A 17,015-nucleotide genomic window follows, 5' to 3' on the forward strand; every position below is an offset into this window, starting at 1 on the left:
AGTAAGTAGTTTGTTAGCAGAGTGCAAAGGGTATTTCTCTGCTTTCTTTCTGTCTTTGGGGCAGAACATACAGCAATCTGCTTTTAGCCTTTAGTAAAAAAATAGGATTTTTTTTCCTGAGTCTGTTGATCTGAGCACTAGGTGAAAAAGTCAATAAACTGCCTTTCTCTCGCTCATTTCCCCTCCCTTTGCCAGATAGTAGGGGAGAAGCAGCCACATACCGAGAAATACCAGGATTCTGGGCACCCTTGACATACTATGAATGTTTATTTTTTGTACATCTGAATGATAAAATGGCAAAGAGATTAATTTAGCTCTTCCAGTTTGGAAAACAGACTCTACCAACTACTGTTAATTCTTCTTTAAGATGTATAAATAGGAATTGTACACAATTTCCAAGGAGCAGAAGTGCCTTTACTATATTTGCAAAAATGCTTTGAGGTGCCTTCAATACTTACAGCTGGAATTTTGTAAGGGACCAAGGAAATCTGTAAGTTGGAGCTAAATTTAAAAAACAGACACTGCAACAATGAAAACTTACATATGACCACAGAAAAGGAATCCATAAACCCCAGTGAATTATCTAAGTATCTCAACCATGCCCAGAATGGGGTAAAAAAGTCAGTGTTTTGAAAGAGAGTCACTTTGAGCTACGTACAGGGAACCAACCACTGACCATAGAGATTGAAATTAAGTTCCCACTTCTTTCTAGGGTTTACATTTGTGTGTGTGTGTAGCATTCTTTGCCTAAGAATTAGGGGAATGTTCCGTCACTGGGCTATCTAGAGCTGTGCAGGTGAGCGCTGAGCATCTCCTTTGCTTTGATGAGTGCTGTTTCAGCTGGTGTTTCCATGTGAGGAAGCACCCCTTTCCCTTCCCAAGAAGTGCTCTCTGCAGAGGTGACTGATCTGGAGGTGGGGATGATGATGTAGAAGTTGGTATCATTTACTTGATATGTCTGTGGGGAATGGCAGCCACCACTGGTCTGTTCCCCAATGATGAGAGCTCTGCCCAGTCTCTTCATTATGTATACAAACTCTTCAGCAGCCCCAGCTGTCACAGCACTGGTAAGGATTATTAGCCCCTTCTGAGAGCCATACCTCTCCCCTGCCAGATAGAACAAAAGCAATCAGAAATGCATCCATTTTCAGAGATTTATTTGCAAAATGGAGCAAGAAAAGCCTGCCTACCTGTTGTTAATTTCCTACCTGTTGTTAATAACCAAAGAAGTTTGGAAATGTACTTCGTACATATGATGGTATTAAAGCACGTTTTACACTAGCCCAGCCTCTATACTGTAAAGAAGACTATTGCCTTATGTGGTGCTCTTGTGCCGCTTTTCTGGTTATGAGCTCCAGCAGCTGGGAGGCCAGCTCATGGTTACTACTGCCGGCTCTTCTGTGGCTTTGACTTTTACAGGAGCTCTAGATCTCATCAGAGGAGTGGTATAAGTGGGTGAGGAAAGCAACATTTTCCACTGCTCCAGCAGAAATACTCAAAGCTCAGCCAGCAGCATCTTCAGTTTCACTCTCATCCCTGCTCTAGGAACATGGCTGTCATAGAGCTGGCCTGAAAACTACGCAGGCGGCATTTTATGAAATTATAGTGGTTTCCCACAGGCTCTTTATAGTCTATAAATGGAAGCTGTTGCATGGCCTTTGTCCCAGTCCCTTCAACAAATACTCCTTATTAGGATCTGAGCCAAGTTATCTCATTTTCTGACATAAGCCAGCTGACAGGAGTAGGAGGTTTTTTGCACCTATTTTCAATATATTGGAACACCCTTGATAGTTTTTGAGGGTTTAGTTCCTTTGAAAAAGTGGCCAATGCATTACTGGGACCTAATAACTTGAAAACTACTCTAAACTGCTCTAAAAAAGTCATTCTTTAAGTAAGTTGCAGTATGACATACAATTCTCATACTAAACTGTGAGAGAGGGGCCTATAGCATGGTAATTAATTTTCACACCATCTTTGCTCTTCACATTTCACTATAGATGTAATATCCATTAGAAGACCTTTTTCACAGTAGAGAGAGATATATATAATACAGGATCTTATCCAGCTCCTTTGAAGTTAATATGAGTCTGCCTGTTCTCTTTGATGGGAACTGGAATGTGTCCGTTGTAATCATATCCCTTAGCACAGCCCACCTCTGACTGCCTGGGAAAATAGATGGACTTGCAGTCTGTGACAAAGTTTAACCATTTCATATGTTTCAAGCCAGTAATTGCAGACACCACTGTGACACCTTTGTTTTCCTTTTGTACTGTCTTAGCTTTAAAAGGCAAAAAGAATTGAAAATAATGTTTAAGGCTTCTCGGCACTCTAGCTGCACTCTATGAGCACTCAAGGTTGCTGTTTCTGCATGTTGCAGCATCCTTTCAACTTCCACAACCAGCAGCCAGGGTGTGTGTGTTGGAGGTGTGAGTGATACATTGCCAAATGCTCCAAACTCACTCACACGTGAACAAAATTTTCTTTCTCTCTTGCATTCTGAGAGCAAACTGGGCTATTGTGGGTGTTTTCATCTACTGAAATTGTGAAATACATAGGCAGAAAGTGAGGGGCTACATACAAAACTATGTGTGAATATTGGAAGAAGTATTACTAGAGGTCTAGGCAACACAGGATTTATTTTCAATTTTGGCAACTTCTAAAAGCAACAAGTCACAACCAGTGTATGCAGTATTCATCTAAACTTCTGGGGACCAGTTTACAAACCTCTGTGCTTAACATACCCCATTCCTAGGAGCAATAAACTGTTATTTGTAGATGGCATGGTTGAAATGCACATTTTTGTTTTTACATTCTCTGCACAGCTTGAGCTAATCGTGGGCATGTGCTTTCACCAAATGAGTTATAGTGTCTAATGGCTCGCTTTAAAATAAACAAGGAGGGACAGCTGAATTGAAAAGCTACTCTAAAAAGAAATTGACATTTTACCTTTGAGCTGTGTCTCAGTCCATATTTCCTTTACTGAGTCAGTGGATCTGTCGTAAACTTTGTCCAAGAGAATTTTATGTCCTTCATCAAAGAAGTATGAGCATAGGATTGCTATGGAAGTGGTGGAGCCTCCAACATTGTACCTTTTCAGAAATTAAAAATATTAATTGAAAATGTGAGACAGACAGTAAATCTCCCTTCTAAGTATTGTTCCTTAACATCAGTACTGAAAGGGCTTATGGCTACAATTTTTACATTTACGTTCATTCTCCCCTATCAGCATGTGCACATTTATCAGGGAAACAAAATCCCGTCTAAGAATCTTGGACTGTTATTGCCCACAACTGACTTCAAAAGCAAACATAAAACTGAACGGTCTCTTTTTTTCTTGATTCAACTTGGAAAAAATTCAGAAAGTAAGCAAAGACTCTGAATCTGCAGAGAAACATCAGATTCTTGTTATTCTTCTACTCTGAATAACCCATGCTGTTACTGACATATGCAGCAGGAGTAAATGCCTAAACCCAATTTAAGTAACATGTTTGTAGAACTGTTGTGTTCTTATTTCCTGCTGCACACAATGGGAATACTTGGTGTTTGGCACCTTATAATATCAGGCTATTTCTTTTTGTGCCTAAAGACTGTGTTAGCTGCTTCATTTAGGACAGTCATGTTTGAAAACTTTGGTTGTAGTTTAATTTCATACCAGTGTCTGAAGATTAAATTCACTGCAGAGCCTAACTGTCATTGGAGAACCCCTGCTATGAATACACAGAATGGAATACTAAATTATTTTTTGTCTGTCACTTTTCATTAATACTAGAGCATATGCAGCACTGGAGATGTTTGTACTTTGATCACTAGTAGGAGATAGATATAGTACTTTCCTATAGGTGGTATTAGGAGTGCCTGGTGCAGACATTCCAGCAAAAACCTGCTAGAAAATGAGTTTTGTTCAGTCCAGTACCTAACTAAGTTATTTCACCTCCAGAAAAGGATTAGACAACCCAGGAATCCTCTGTCCCAAAGAGTGAAGCTACCCCTTTACTTTGCAGTATTTGGGAGCTGTACGCTGGATTCACACTGTGACTGGCTAGAACTGAAAAAAGCCTCTTCAGTGTGCCCCAGATAGTGCTGTGCTGCCAGGAGGTTCCACTGCTGCTCCTGCATGGCTCAGGAGGCAGCTAGACCCAGCAGGACTGTGTTTCCCATGGCAGCCATCATAGCTGAGGTGAGTGGCAGGCAGCTGGAGAGCTCTTCCTGGGAGCCTCTTGCAGAGAGTGAAACTGCAGAAACTTTAGTCAGTAATAATGACTGAGCGGTTTCTAGAGGTTTAGCTTAACTTCATTACAGACCTCTTATGTGACATAAAGGAAACTATTTAGTTTATCAGTGTCTCTCCTCACCGCTGTGAAGGTTAAAAACCAGAAGTTTATGAGTGGCACAGCTGTTCCAGGGAGGAAAACTTGGAAGATGAGAAACATTATTTCTTATGGTTAATCCATGCAAAATTGAAATTATTAGTCTTGCCTTAAAATCATAAGATGGTTTAGTGAGAATTTCAGAAGGTAAAATGTTTGGGGTTCTTTTTTATATACCTTCAGAGACTGGGTCTTCTTTGTGCACTCAAAGGACTAGAAGCACATTAAATATATAAAAAAAAACCAAACCCAAAACCCAAACCAAAACCAAAGTAACCCAAGAAAAGAACTATAATGATACGAGTTGGTACCTGGGACATGATTTCACCTTTGCTGTTTTATTACCCCTGGCCCTGATGTGAGTTTTAGCTTGGGAGAAAACTGGGGCAAGAACGAGTAGTCCCAGTCCTATCTCAAGTCTATTGGAAGATGGTGGTGCCTTTGATGAATTTGAATTCAGTCATGGGTGTGTTTTGTTTGTTGCTGCCCTGCCTCCTCTGCTCAAATGGTGAGATATTTCTCTCTGTTCCTATTGCCATGCTCATCTTTTCCTGCACATAGAATCATAGAATAGTAAGGGTTGGAAAGGACCTTAAGATCATCTAGTTCCAACCCCCCTGCCATGGGCAGAGACACCTCGCACTAAACCATGCGGCCCAAGGCTCTGTCCAACCTGGCCTTGAACACCGCCAGGGATGAAGCATCCACAACCTCCCTGGGCAACCCATTCCAGTGCTTCACCACCCTCACTGTAAAGAACTTCTTCCTTATATCTAATCTAAACTTCCCCTGTTTAAGTTTGAACCCATTACCCCTTGTCCTACCACTACAGTCCCTGCAAATCCCAGAAGAATATTAAGAAGGCTACCAAATATTGAAAGCCCCATGGTGGCAATGGACATAAGTGATTCTAGCATTAAAAATGAGATCTTACAAAGGCCTTCTTTAGTTGATAATAGTAATGTTCTGGGCTCACAAACATCAGGACCAAAACAAGGGAATGATTTACCTAAATGTTGTACAGGAAATGTGTATTTGTGATATTCATCTGCTTTTATAGCTGGCAGCAAATGGATCCCATCTTCTGGTTCATAAGATTTGGAGCATTGTTGACGCGCTGGAGTATCCAACAGAATCCTAAGCTGAGAGCAGGCATATGAAGCTGTATCTTGCAGCAGCATCATCTAGGAGTGCTACAGTACCTTTATGTCACCTTTGTCTCTGTGCATAAGGCTCATTCTGTACAGGGCTGATTGCCCAGGATAATTTAGCATTGCAGATATGGCTAACTAGATGTTGTAACACAGCCTTACTTATGGTCTGTTTTTCTGACTGTTCAATCACTTGACCACTGCCTGCAGTGAAAGATTTATTTAAGCCACACATATATATTTTAGATATATAACTAATATAAGGCACATACAGAGTTAGATTAGAAAGAAATCAGAGAAAGAAAACAGATGTGACATCCAGGATTGCGTTTTGCAACATATTTCCTAAATTTGCCTATTTAGTTCTAAACATCTCAAGTGATGGTACAATTTGTCTTGAGATATACTTCCAGACTGTTATTGTTTTTCTTGGCTTTTTTCCTTTTCTCATTTAATCCCAGCAATTTTAGCCTGTAAACAGCACAGTAAGGCATGTAAAGCTAATTCACTATTACAAATAAAACGCTGTTTTGAAAGAGCTTTGGTTATTTGCCATTCAAAGGTTTACCTCATGTCTATGATTAATGCATCTGTGTGAACAATTTTCTTCCAAACATGCTCTACCAGTAGGCCGGACACCTGGGTTAGAAGTTCACAGTCTCCAAACATATCGAATCTCAGATAGCCGATGTTGTTTTCAAATACATTTGTGTGGAATGAAAATTTAATCAGATCTTCAAACACTTCTGGGGAAGGGATCTGAAAGAGTTTGGGAAAACAAAACAAATCATTTGCTGGCACTGATAGCTTGGCACAAGATTTAAAAAGAATTATGTGGGTCAAGTTTAGTCCAGGTGGGATATATGTGAGGAATGTGACCAAGTTTGAGGAACATAATAAATGATATTCAGATTTTTGCATATTAAACATAGGTTAGCATTGGCTGCTGCATTGCTTGCCCAGCATAGGGTGCATCAATAACATGCCCGGAATCTGGATCAGGCACCTATTTTTCAGGGCTTAGTTTATTTTTCAAAAATACAGGAATTTCCTTGGATCAAAGAGGCTGAGAAAGCTACAAGAACCACCCCCCAGCCTGCAGCACAGGCCTCTATCCCAGGCCTGCTACCCAAGCCCACTTGTTTCCTTCAGCAGTACTTTCTAAATAAGGCACTTTTTCTAAATCAGGCTCCATTCTAAATAAGGACTTTTATAATCTCTTGATTAGTCTCAGCTGACAAACAGCTGTTGGCTACAGGTGAGTTTGGCCCCAGCCCCTTTTAATTAGCCAGTGCCTCTGACAGTGAGGAACTTGATGTGTTGGGCATGTGCTAGGATCCTCAGGAGGTAGACGTGTTAAATCTCTCTTATGGTGGCCATGTGCTTGAAGTCTCACGTGTTAGGCTGTGATTAGTTTCATTTTGTTTAGCTTATGCTATTAAACAGCAGACTTTTTTAGTAGCAATGTGTAGCCAACTAATAAAGTTATCCTAGTAACCCCTGCACGTATTGGGACTTAGCCTGCTCCTATTGCCAAACTTCTGGTTTGCATACATGTGTCTGAAAACGTAAAACTCTCCTCCAGCTTAAGAAGAAAAGGCTTTGGGATATATATGACTTATGTGACCTTCAGCAGTTAGGCCTTTTCTCCTCCGGGTTGCTGTGAAAATGATTTTATACTTCCTTTTTAATCAATTGCCCTCTTCCATAGCTCAGCCTCAGACAATCCATACTTTTATATCCTAAAGAACAAGGAGTCAGCAGTCAGCCATGTGCTAAAAGGTGGTCTCCCAATCTGCAATATACCCCAGAATTTGGAAGGCATTTGGGCTTTCTGCAACTGTAGAGGAGTCAGGCAATCTGCTGCCCTACATGTAGTGCTCTGGCCTGGGGATGTGCTCCTGCCAAAAGCAGGTCTGCCACAGCAGAAAGAGGGTTTCCAAGGTGTGTGAATGCAGCTGTATTTGGCACAGCTCAAGCACTTTACCTGGGGGAAAATTACCCACCAAATCGCACTTATAGCTGGCCTAGGCTGCTTTATCATTCAGTGCCTTCTGTATGCCAAAATTTCAAATATTAATTTAAAAGCCCTATTGGCCAGTAGTTGTTGACCTGATGGTAAGAGCAAACTCTACTGAATCCATTTCTGTATGCTTCTTTCTCACTGTACCTTGTGGAAATAACCATTGTATCTGGACTGTAAATATACCACTCCAGCGTTACTGAGTTTGTCATTTCCAATCCACTTCCCAGTGACAGCAATGCTACTTGATCTGCCCACTGTACTTTGATTAACAAATCACAGTTTTGAAGAATATATCCAGCATGCATTGCGTTGTTCTGACAGAGCTTATATCTAGTTCAGAGGTACTGGTCCCCCCAGGAGAAAAAAATCATCACTCATTGGTAACATCTATAAATAAAACTTTCAGCCACTTACTAATGATATTTTAAATGAACACACATTTCTTACCTCTGTGTCCAACAATAATTGCTAGGTGCATACCTATCAGCATGTTGATTAAGAATAACCTCTCTGTCTATGTCTGATAATTTTTTTTCCTACTTGTTTTTTTACTGTGCTACATCACATGTTCACTGAGGACTTTAGTACGTGTTAGCAGTATTGCTAATTTTTGGAAATTCATTACAGTTTTGAAGGTGGGCAGATTGCTTTTAAAGACTTGGGACTCATTGTGTAAAATTAGTATACAAGGATCTCAAAGAAACTCTTCTTCATTTTCATGGCTGCAGGGAAGGTATGAAAATGTATTTATTCTAAAGGCTCTAAGATCAGAAGTTATGAAAATGTAATTTTGGGGAGGTGGGGAAAGCCTCCTAATTTTTAAGCAAAAGAGGTGAGGAGGCTGGACTGACAGTAGAGAGTTGCTATCCTGAAAGCTGCAGTTTCATGACACTGGCACATAGGCCATGTGCTGCTGGTACTTGAGGAGGTAAGTCTAGCTTCAGAGAGCAATAACGCACTCTTCTTTGGAAGGCAAGACTGTTTGCAGGCCAAGGACAAGCTGGGACAGGATGCAGCTGAAAGTAAGATCTTGCTGCTTAGTCAGGCAATGTTTACATACAACTGACTTGAGTTAAATACAGACCCTCAGGTGCCTTAGTAAGAACACTATAAGCAATGTGGCTAGACTAAAGGATCTCCAATTTAACACCACTTAAGCCAAGGAAGAATTAGTTTTCAGTAACTATGTAGGGCCTCTAGCCCTATTCTGCAGTCTCTTTCCACAGGTGAGTGGCCTAACCGAAATAAGTGATGTCACACAAAATAGGACCTAGAATGCTGCCTTAGGACTCATGCATGGAGTTTCATCCCTGAATCTGCTACTGACACATACCCTAACCACTGGCAAACTACTTTTCCAACTGTGTCTCTCTTCCCTCTTTTCTCTCCTTTCACCTCTCCCCTAACTTGTTTTGTCTGTTTAGATGGAGACTGTATTTTCATAGCTAGTTTTGTGCTGACCATTGTAACATAACTCTGATTTCCATTAAGGTTGCTAGTGCTGTCAGCTGCCAGCTATTAAAATGTTATCAGCCAGCATCCTTGTGGCATTGCAAATCCTGAGATTGGTTTAAGAACCATGAGATCTTGCGGGCTGGGTGGTGGGGTTGTGCCTTTCTTTCTTGGAATAGCATTTGGGTTACTCACAGGCTGGAATGGAACTGTCCATCCTTGCAGGTCTCCCACCTCAAGGACTGAGCAGGATCAGCTATATTCCTGGCAGCCAATTCTCACTTGCTCTTAAAAACACCCATATCACTGGGTGATTTCCAGGCAATCCAGTCTAGTACGTCACCAGTCTTACTATTACAAAGATGTTTTTAACATCTAGTGTAAACAGTCTAAGTTCACTACTTTCTACAGTTTAAATGCATTACTTCTTGGCCTATTTACCATGGATAAGGGAACAGATTATTCTCTTCATATTTGAAACAGCCTCTTATGTATCTGAGGACCATTTAATGTCTTCTCTCAGTTTTCTTCTTTCTGGAATAAACAACTCAAAACTTTTAAACTTTTTCAAGATGACACTTACTCAGTCTTCTCTTTACTCCTGTTCCCCTTTTCTGCAGTCTCCCCACTTGAGGAACATCTTTCCAGAAAAGCGTTGCCCGAGATTGCACATTATGCACTCTAGCTGAATTTTCTTTAGAGCTGAGTATAGCAGAAGACTTCACATATTTTAGTGATTATATTCCTCCTTATCCATTCCAGTTTGAGGATTATTATTTTTTACTGCAACAACTTGACTCTATTAACTTGTGTTCAGCTTACGAACGCTGAAGAACCCAAATACTTTTTTTACACGACTTCCCCCCAAACAAGCTGTTTTCCTCCCAGAGCTGCGCAGTCAATTACTATCACCCTAGAAACTGTGTAAGAACCCTGCATGTGTTCTTATTTAACCTCATCCTGCTTTTCAGAGATCATTTCTCCAGTTTTTTCCAGAACTATAGCTTTGAATTCTAATCCTGCCCTCCATTGTACCAAGACAGCCAGGATGGGGGGGGAAGGCGGGGAGGTTACCACAAGCAAAAGCTGAAACCCTCTGGGACAGTGCTCTGGAAAGGATTAAAAGAGGTTATTCAAGGCTCTCAGCCGCCATTGAGGGAGTGCAGGGCAGAGTGAGAAGCTGTACTTTCACCCTGCAAAGGGTGGCACTGCACAGTAGTGTGTAAGCCTGCTCTGACAATACACACACTCATTGCAAGCCACTGAACTATTATGAACATGAATTGAAAAAGGTGAAGAGTCAATGAGAGTTAAACACAAGACATTTTTTTGGCTTGCATGAACTTGTACAGTTCCACTAACTTTACTGTGGTTATGTTAATATATATCAGCATCGTATGGGCCCACAACAATTTTGTTCCACCTGTTAGCAATAGGTGTAGAAATTTTATTATATGTCTCAACACTTTGAGGCTGAGTATTTTGATTTCACACATTTATGAAGGGACATAATCAAAATATGCTCCTTTCTGGTGAAACATCTGTAACTATTTTCTCCTTCAGCAAGTACAATACTGTGCTATAGATACATAATATTTATCTGAGAAAAGAAGGAATTCAAATTGAGGAACAACTCTTCATAAAGGATTAATTTTTGTCTTTTACTTTGGTCATAATTTAGATCAGAGTAAAAGACCGATCTAAATATTAATAAAAATATTAATACAAAAATTCTCTTAAGTATGAAGACTGCAGTAAAAGTATTTGGGCACTATCAAGGAGTCAAAAGAGTCACTCAGGGAAAGTCTTGTCACTTAAAATTAACATAACCACATTTGCTAAAATCAGGCAGCAGTTCCATAGGTAGCCAACATTAGTCATATTCATGAACACAAATGTTTCAGCATGGAAAGGAAGGTATGACTGGAGAGAGGCAAACAGAGGAATAAGAAGTATGGATTATTGAACTGCACATCAGCAAGTTTACAGAGCTCTGCCTTGTAGGCAAAATGCTATTTTCTGAATCACAAACAATATATAAAATATTTGCCTCTGGGAAGTCTGACTTTAGAAATGGCATTTATGCGGCTGACAAATCCGGCTAGCATTAACCTTGCTGCTGTCATAAAGGAGACATATTCACTACCCATATTATGCTTCAGCAACTACTCTAGTGTAGCAGATGCAAAGGTCTACATGCATTTCACTTGTCTGTCTCCTATGTCCCATCTCATCCTTCTTGCAGTTATTCATCATCACTTTCATCTAATTGTATTGGATCTGCTTCACCGTCAAGGTCATTATCAAGAAAATCCCACTGTCAAGGGAAAGGGTGGCTTGGAAGGTAGGTAGCACAAGAGAAAAACTAGCTTTTAGGTTTTGGAGGAATAAATGTGATACAGATTAAAAAAGCCACCTTGTCCATCATAGGACTGTAAAAAAAAAACAACCAAAACAACCCAAATGCAATTAGTGCCATCATGTAAGCTTCAGTGTAATCTTATGGCATTTGCTCTCTGGAGTATTGGTAGGGGGTATTCCTGAAATACTCCACAGAAAGCATCCCTCTTGGCCATGCAAAAGCAAGGCAGGAAATGAAGATGCTTTTGCTGCCCAGTGGTGAACAGGTGGAATAGGTGAAATTTCTTTTACCTCTATCAAAAGGAATAGCCTTTACTTCAGTAACTTCAATGTCTTTGTTCACTCACTTTCACCTTAAAATGTGTTAACACTGCTCTCTTGTCTCTCTGTCTCCCATTTTCCTCAAGCACTGTGAGGGAATGCATAGGCCTTTGGAAACTATTTTAGCCTCATAAGAGACACATGCTTCTCCTCTGCTATTTATACATTATTTTCCCTTGAAGAAATCTCACATTTGTCCTGATTTTTGCCTACACTGATATGATCTCTTTCTTATGGATATATTCCCAATATCTTCCAACCATTTTGCTTGACAAAGAACTGAGGTAAACATGGGCATTAATTAGTATAGTAGCTTTTTCTCACTAGCTCTATGAGGATCAGAATTTCACATCATTTGACAAATAAGATATTTGTCCTGCATATCCTGTTCTCAACATTCAAGGTCTGAATAAAGCAAGTAAGGTTTTAGATAGCCTACAATATCCATTAACAGACTTTCAGTGAAGGCAATGACTAATTTGCAAGATTGGCCCACACTGTATAATGGGAATAAATTATGATGTATCAGTACTGATATGCTGGTAATAATTTATCAGGGAACTCTGTCAAAAACATCTTTAGAGTGAAGCTTTCTACATCTGAGAAATGTAGGCAGGAAAGGGAATGATGAAATAGAAAAATCATTTAATTAATTATTTCAATTTAAGCTTAGAGGCAAGAATGGGGCCAGCATCTCTTGGTTAAGAAACTTGAAAAAAATGCCCTCCCCTGACAATGTTTAGACTTTGTCCTTGACCTTAATGTTGGAGATAACACCACAAAGGTCATGTCCACTTTAAATCATGCATACCAAAAACTTCAGAGGGTGGAAGCCCACAGATTTCCTTCCCGCAGATACATTTAGGTTACCTGACACTTGGTATACTCTGGTTCATTGCAAAGGAAAACGCATTCTCTTCAAAAAGTAATTTTATAAATCACTAGAGAAAAGACATCTCTGATAGCCATGCTAGAGCAGTAGCCAGAAAGAAGCTAACTCCATCCAAGAAAGGGATCAGGTTATCCTAACCCTCCTCTAATTTGAAGATGGGATTTCAACAAGTGCTCCTGGGAGCTCTCTCCAGCACAACAACGAACAAGAAAGATTGCCAAGGCAGACCAGTGCATAAATACCCAGGCTCAGAACAAAGCACAGACTGTTACGCAAACCACACAGCAAGGGCAAAAGTAGATTATTAAAAATCAATTTCTCCCTGGGGTCACATAACTTCCATACAGATACTTCTCCCAAAGTATGTCTAGGTCACTGAGAAACTGTCTGATGCTGAGCCTGAGATACAATCAGAACAACTTTCCACTGTCACTACCAAAGGAGCTGCTTGTTATTCTTGTGTAATAGAAGTCAGGTACAGCAATTTCATACAGAAAAATCCACTGAAAAGTACATGGCTGCATGTTTTGTGGTGTATGCATGTACCTTGGTCCAACCAAATTTTTCTTAAATTACAAACTTGGTTTATAACCAGTGGGATTCTGCATTAATTTATTGTAGTTTCAAAAGCCATAGCACTGAAAGAGACAGGATTACAAAGACAATGAGATATCTTCCCTCTAACCATGAAGTCCGGCATGTTTGCTTGTGCAGATGGCAACTGAAAAAAATCCACATCTTGAAGGTTGTTCTCAAAATGCATGCATCCAGAACTACCATCTACTACCACAAGATACTACCTTGACTTTCCTTAGTGTCCGATAGACCCCAACCTCCAAAACACTGGCTTTTCTTCTGGGTACAGGTAAATTGTTGTGGGTTTATGATATGGCCTAAAAACAAGATATCTGACTCAGTGCTCCCGTTCTAGCTGGCATCAGTATAGCTGGATCCAAGAGAACTGTACCTGTTTTGGCATGATCCCTGGGATGCTGTCCTTGGCATATTGAGGGATGTAGAGTAATTTCAGGTGCTCATCATCAGAAAGAGCTTGCAAGTTGGCAGTCACCTTCATGGCCAGCTCCTCTTCTGTATTAATCCTTTTATAACTGTCTTTGTTGATGTTCTTGATGAGGCTGGATGCTATAACAGCCCCAGTGTTCACAAAGGCATAATTATCTGCTACAAGCTTGCCTACAGTTTGCAATGTCTGTGGCACCTGGGCACGCAGGTTGGCAATTTGCTTAGCTACAGCCATGGCTTCATTGGCCTGGATGGTGATATGTGGCTCCACCCCAGACACACTCCATACTTTGCCAGTGACTGGGCTGAGCACTACTTGGCTGGGAATGGAGGCATATAGGGAACTGTTACCAACACGGTAAATGCCCACTGAGAGGGAACCACCTACTGTGGGCTCACCAATAACTGTGGCCCGGTGCAGATCCTTCATAGAGCGAGTGAAAGCTTCAGCTGCTGACCCACTCATATGGCTTGTTAGGATGTAGATGTCCTTGAGGGAGCCATACCTCTTGCCTGTGACTTGGGGGAGAGTCCATACCTCTGTGCTGTGGGAGGTACTACGGTCAAAGATGGTGTAGAGGTGTCGCTGAGGCTCAGAGTCAAAGAAGTAGGAACAAAGTATTGGGATGGCAGTGGAATAGCTCGCTGTGTTGTACCTCATGTCAATAATCATGGCATCTGTGTCCACCAGCTTGTTCCACACCATCTGCACCAGTTGGGGCCCAATGGCCTTCACTGTTTCTGCCTCAGCCATCATATCAAAGCGAAGGTAGCCTAGGTTGCCTGGCAATACCTCAATTTTGAAGAGTGCTTCAATGATGTAGCTCAGCTCCTCAGGGCTGGGAGTCATGCTGTGAAGCTGTTCTTCTGGTGTGGGTTCCACATGGCTGTGGAAGACATGAAGCCGATGGTCCCCCGAGGCCTCCTGCAAGTCACTGGTAAGCTGGGAAGCCAATGTCTCAACATCTACAGCTGATCGATAACCTCCTTGAGCCCGTTTAGTGCTCAGCATAGCACTGGCCTTACCAGCCACTTCTGGGATGGCATAGTGAGCCTCTAGGAGCTGGCCAGTACTCTCCAAAAGTACTCCCATATTCTTGTGGAAAGCTAACACCTCTACAGCCTTCTCCAGTGCATCCTCAGCCAACACTATGGCATCAGGCACAACTCCTCCACCCATCCAGCTTTCACCATGGTTGTCAATGAAGGTGATGACAGGAACTGTGACAGTCAGGCCACAGGTTATTCCCTGTTCAGGCTGCAGCAGAGGGAAGGTACGGGTGTGTGAGAGGCTTCCTGCTGTGATCTCACCAATCAGTGTGGCACGGCCCAGCGACTGCATGAGGTAAGCAAACTCCTCAGCAGCTGTAGCAGTGTGGTGGCTGGTGAGCAGGTAGATGCCACGCTGAGCCCCATAGGGCTGGCCCAGAAGTTCTGCCTGGCTGTTGTGCTCCTGTGTGTGATTGGTGCGCCTGTCATAGGTTGTGAAGAGATGGACAGGGCCAGCAGCAGGATCTTGGAAATAGGAGAGTAGCACAGGAACAGCAGAGGAGGAAGGGCCCCCAGGGTTGTAACGTAGGTCCATGATCAAGTTCTCTGTATTTTGGAGGGGCTCCCACACTTTGTGGACAATGTAAGGTCCCAGCTTAGCAAGCACAGAGGCATCTGCAAACTCATCAAAGCGCATGTAGCCAACATTGCCTGGCAACACTGACACCTTGAAGACAGTATCCACCAAAGCATGCAGCAATTGCTCATTGTCGGGTAAGTTGGCTGCCAGTGCAATTGGCTTCTCAGCAGGGGGGACAGCAGCTTCACCTGGCATCAAGACTCGGACCAACAGGCGGGGGTCTTCAGATAAGGTCTGCATCTTAGAGTTGAGCTTGGTGGCCAGGTCCTCTGCTGACTGCACAGAAGAGAAGTCAAAGGCGCTGAGGTGCTGAAGCAGCGCTGGCACTCGGTCCACTAAACTGTAATAGTCCTTTAATATGTTTGTGAGGTGGCTTAGGGTGCCAGGCACTGCTCTGCGTACTGCCAGGATGTCCAGGGATTTCTGCAAGGCTTGCTCTGCCTCAGTAGCCACACATGGCATCACCCCACTCACCTCCCAGCTCTGTCCACCCCCACTCAAGGGGCTCACAGATCGTGACACAGGAACCATTATGTAGAAATTAGAGGGGCCAATACGCAGCTTCTGGATGTCCAGCGAGCCCCCAGCTGTCTTCTCCCCAACAGTGATAGCCCTGTTCATGTGCTTGAGGATGTAAGCCACATCTTCAGCCACTCCTGTGGTGTGGCGGCTGATCAAAACAATGACATCCTTGTCTTTGCTGTACCTCTCTCCCAACACCTTTGGCAGTGTCCATATCTCTCTGGTGGTGTTGGAAGGCCGATTATATACAGTCTCAACATGCAGCATCTTGTCTGCTTCATGCAAGTATGAAATGATGAAGGGGAGGCCAGAAATCTGTCCCCCGGTGCTGTGTCGAAGATCTATCACCAGAGCAGATGTCTCTATCAGTGTCTTCCATACCTTGTCCACCAGAAAAGCTCCGACTTTCTGCACAACTTCCTGTCCTATGATATAATCAATCCTCAGGTATCCAACATTGCCCTCCAGCTTGTCATACATGACCACATGCTCAATAAGACTAAGGAGTTGTTCACGAGTGGGGGAAGCCTCAGCTTCTTGACTGGGATCTGCATGTGGTGATGGCTCATAGGAAATCACCAGTCTCGGGTCATTCAGAGCACCCTGCACACCAGCTGTCAAGACACTGGCCAGCATTTTTGGATCTGAAATGTCCAAGATCTCCCCGCTCTTGATTGCTTGTTCAATGGCTTCTTGCATGCCCACTAGGTTTTCAGGATAGCAGTAGTTATCCAGAAGGACTTTAGCCATGTCCAGCACCAGAGTTGGCTGAAAGATTTCCTCAGCAGGTATGCTGAATATGGTCAGTGCTGAACACAGGAAGAAATGTGTCCTGATCATTTTGTCTTTGAATGGAATAGAAATGAAGGAAAGAAGTCAGAAGCTCTTATTGATCAAGATGAATGTAAGTCTCCAATGACTCTCTGTTCGTGAATCACACTGAAATCCCTGTGTTGAATCCAGGTGCACTGAACAGATAAAAATCTTTTAACTGCATTAAACCTTTAATCTCATTAAAATGGAGTGCATCATCCGAAGTGCACCAATAGATGTTCAGCTAGCTCTTTACTACTTCACAGCTCTCTTATGAAACAGTAACAAACTTCAACCATCAAGGACTATCTTTCTTGATCAGTTAATTATTTCCAAAAGGTACTGCATTGCCTGTTATAAATGTCCTGGCTTTTCCTGACAGTGGATTTCTTAAATGCAAATCTTGGATTTCAACCACAATTACAACAGCAGTCATCCAGTCTTTTACCATTATTTA

The 17,015-nt window shown here is 42.1% G+C and overlaps 1 protein-coding gene across 1 annotated transcript; it reads right to left on the reverse strand.

Moving 5' to 3' along the window:
* Window positions 1-778: 778 nt before the first annotated feature.
* Window positions 779-16,585, reverse strand: RBP3 (retinol binding protein 3). The gene is made up of 4 exons (XM_030487823.1): window positions 13,538-16,585; window positions 6,087-6,277; window positions 2,947-3,089; window positions 779-1,107 (listed from the first exon to the last, which is right to left on the reverse strand). The coding sequence occupies exons 1-4, from the start codon at window positions 16,583-16,585 to the stop codon at window positions 779-781; spliced, it is 3,711 nt and encodes a 1,236-aa protein (XP_030343683.1).
* Between the last annotated feature and the right edge of the window lie 430 nt (window positions 16,586-17,015).

This window comes from Strigops habroptila, chromosome 5, assembly GCF_004027225.2.
Source record: "Strigops habroptila isolate Jane chromosome 5, bStrHab1.2.pri, whole genome shotgun sequence".
Classification (NCBI taxonomy): Eukaryota; Metazoa; Chordata; class Aves; order Psittaciformes; family Psittacidae; genus Strigops; species Strigops habroptila.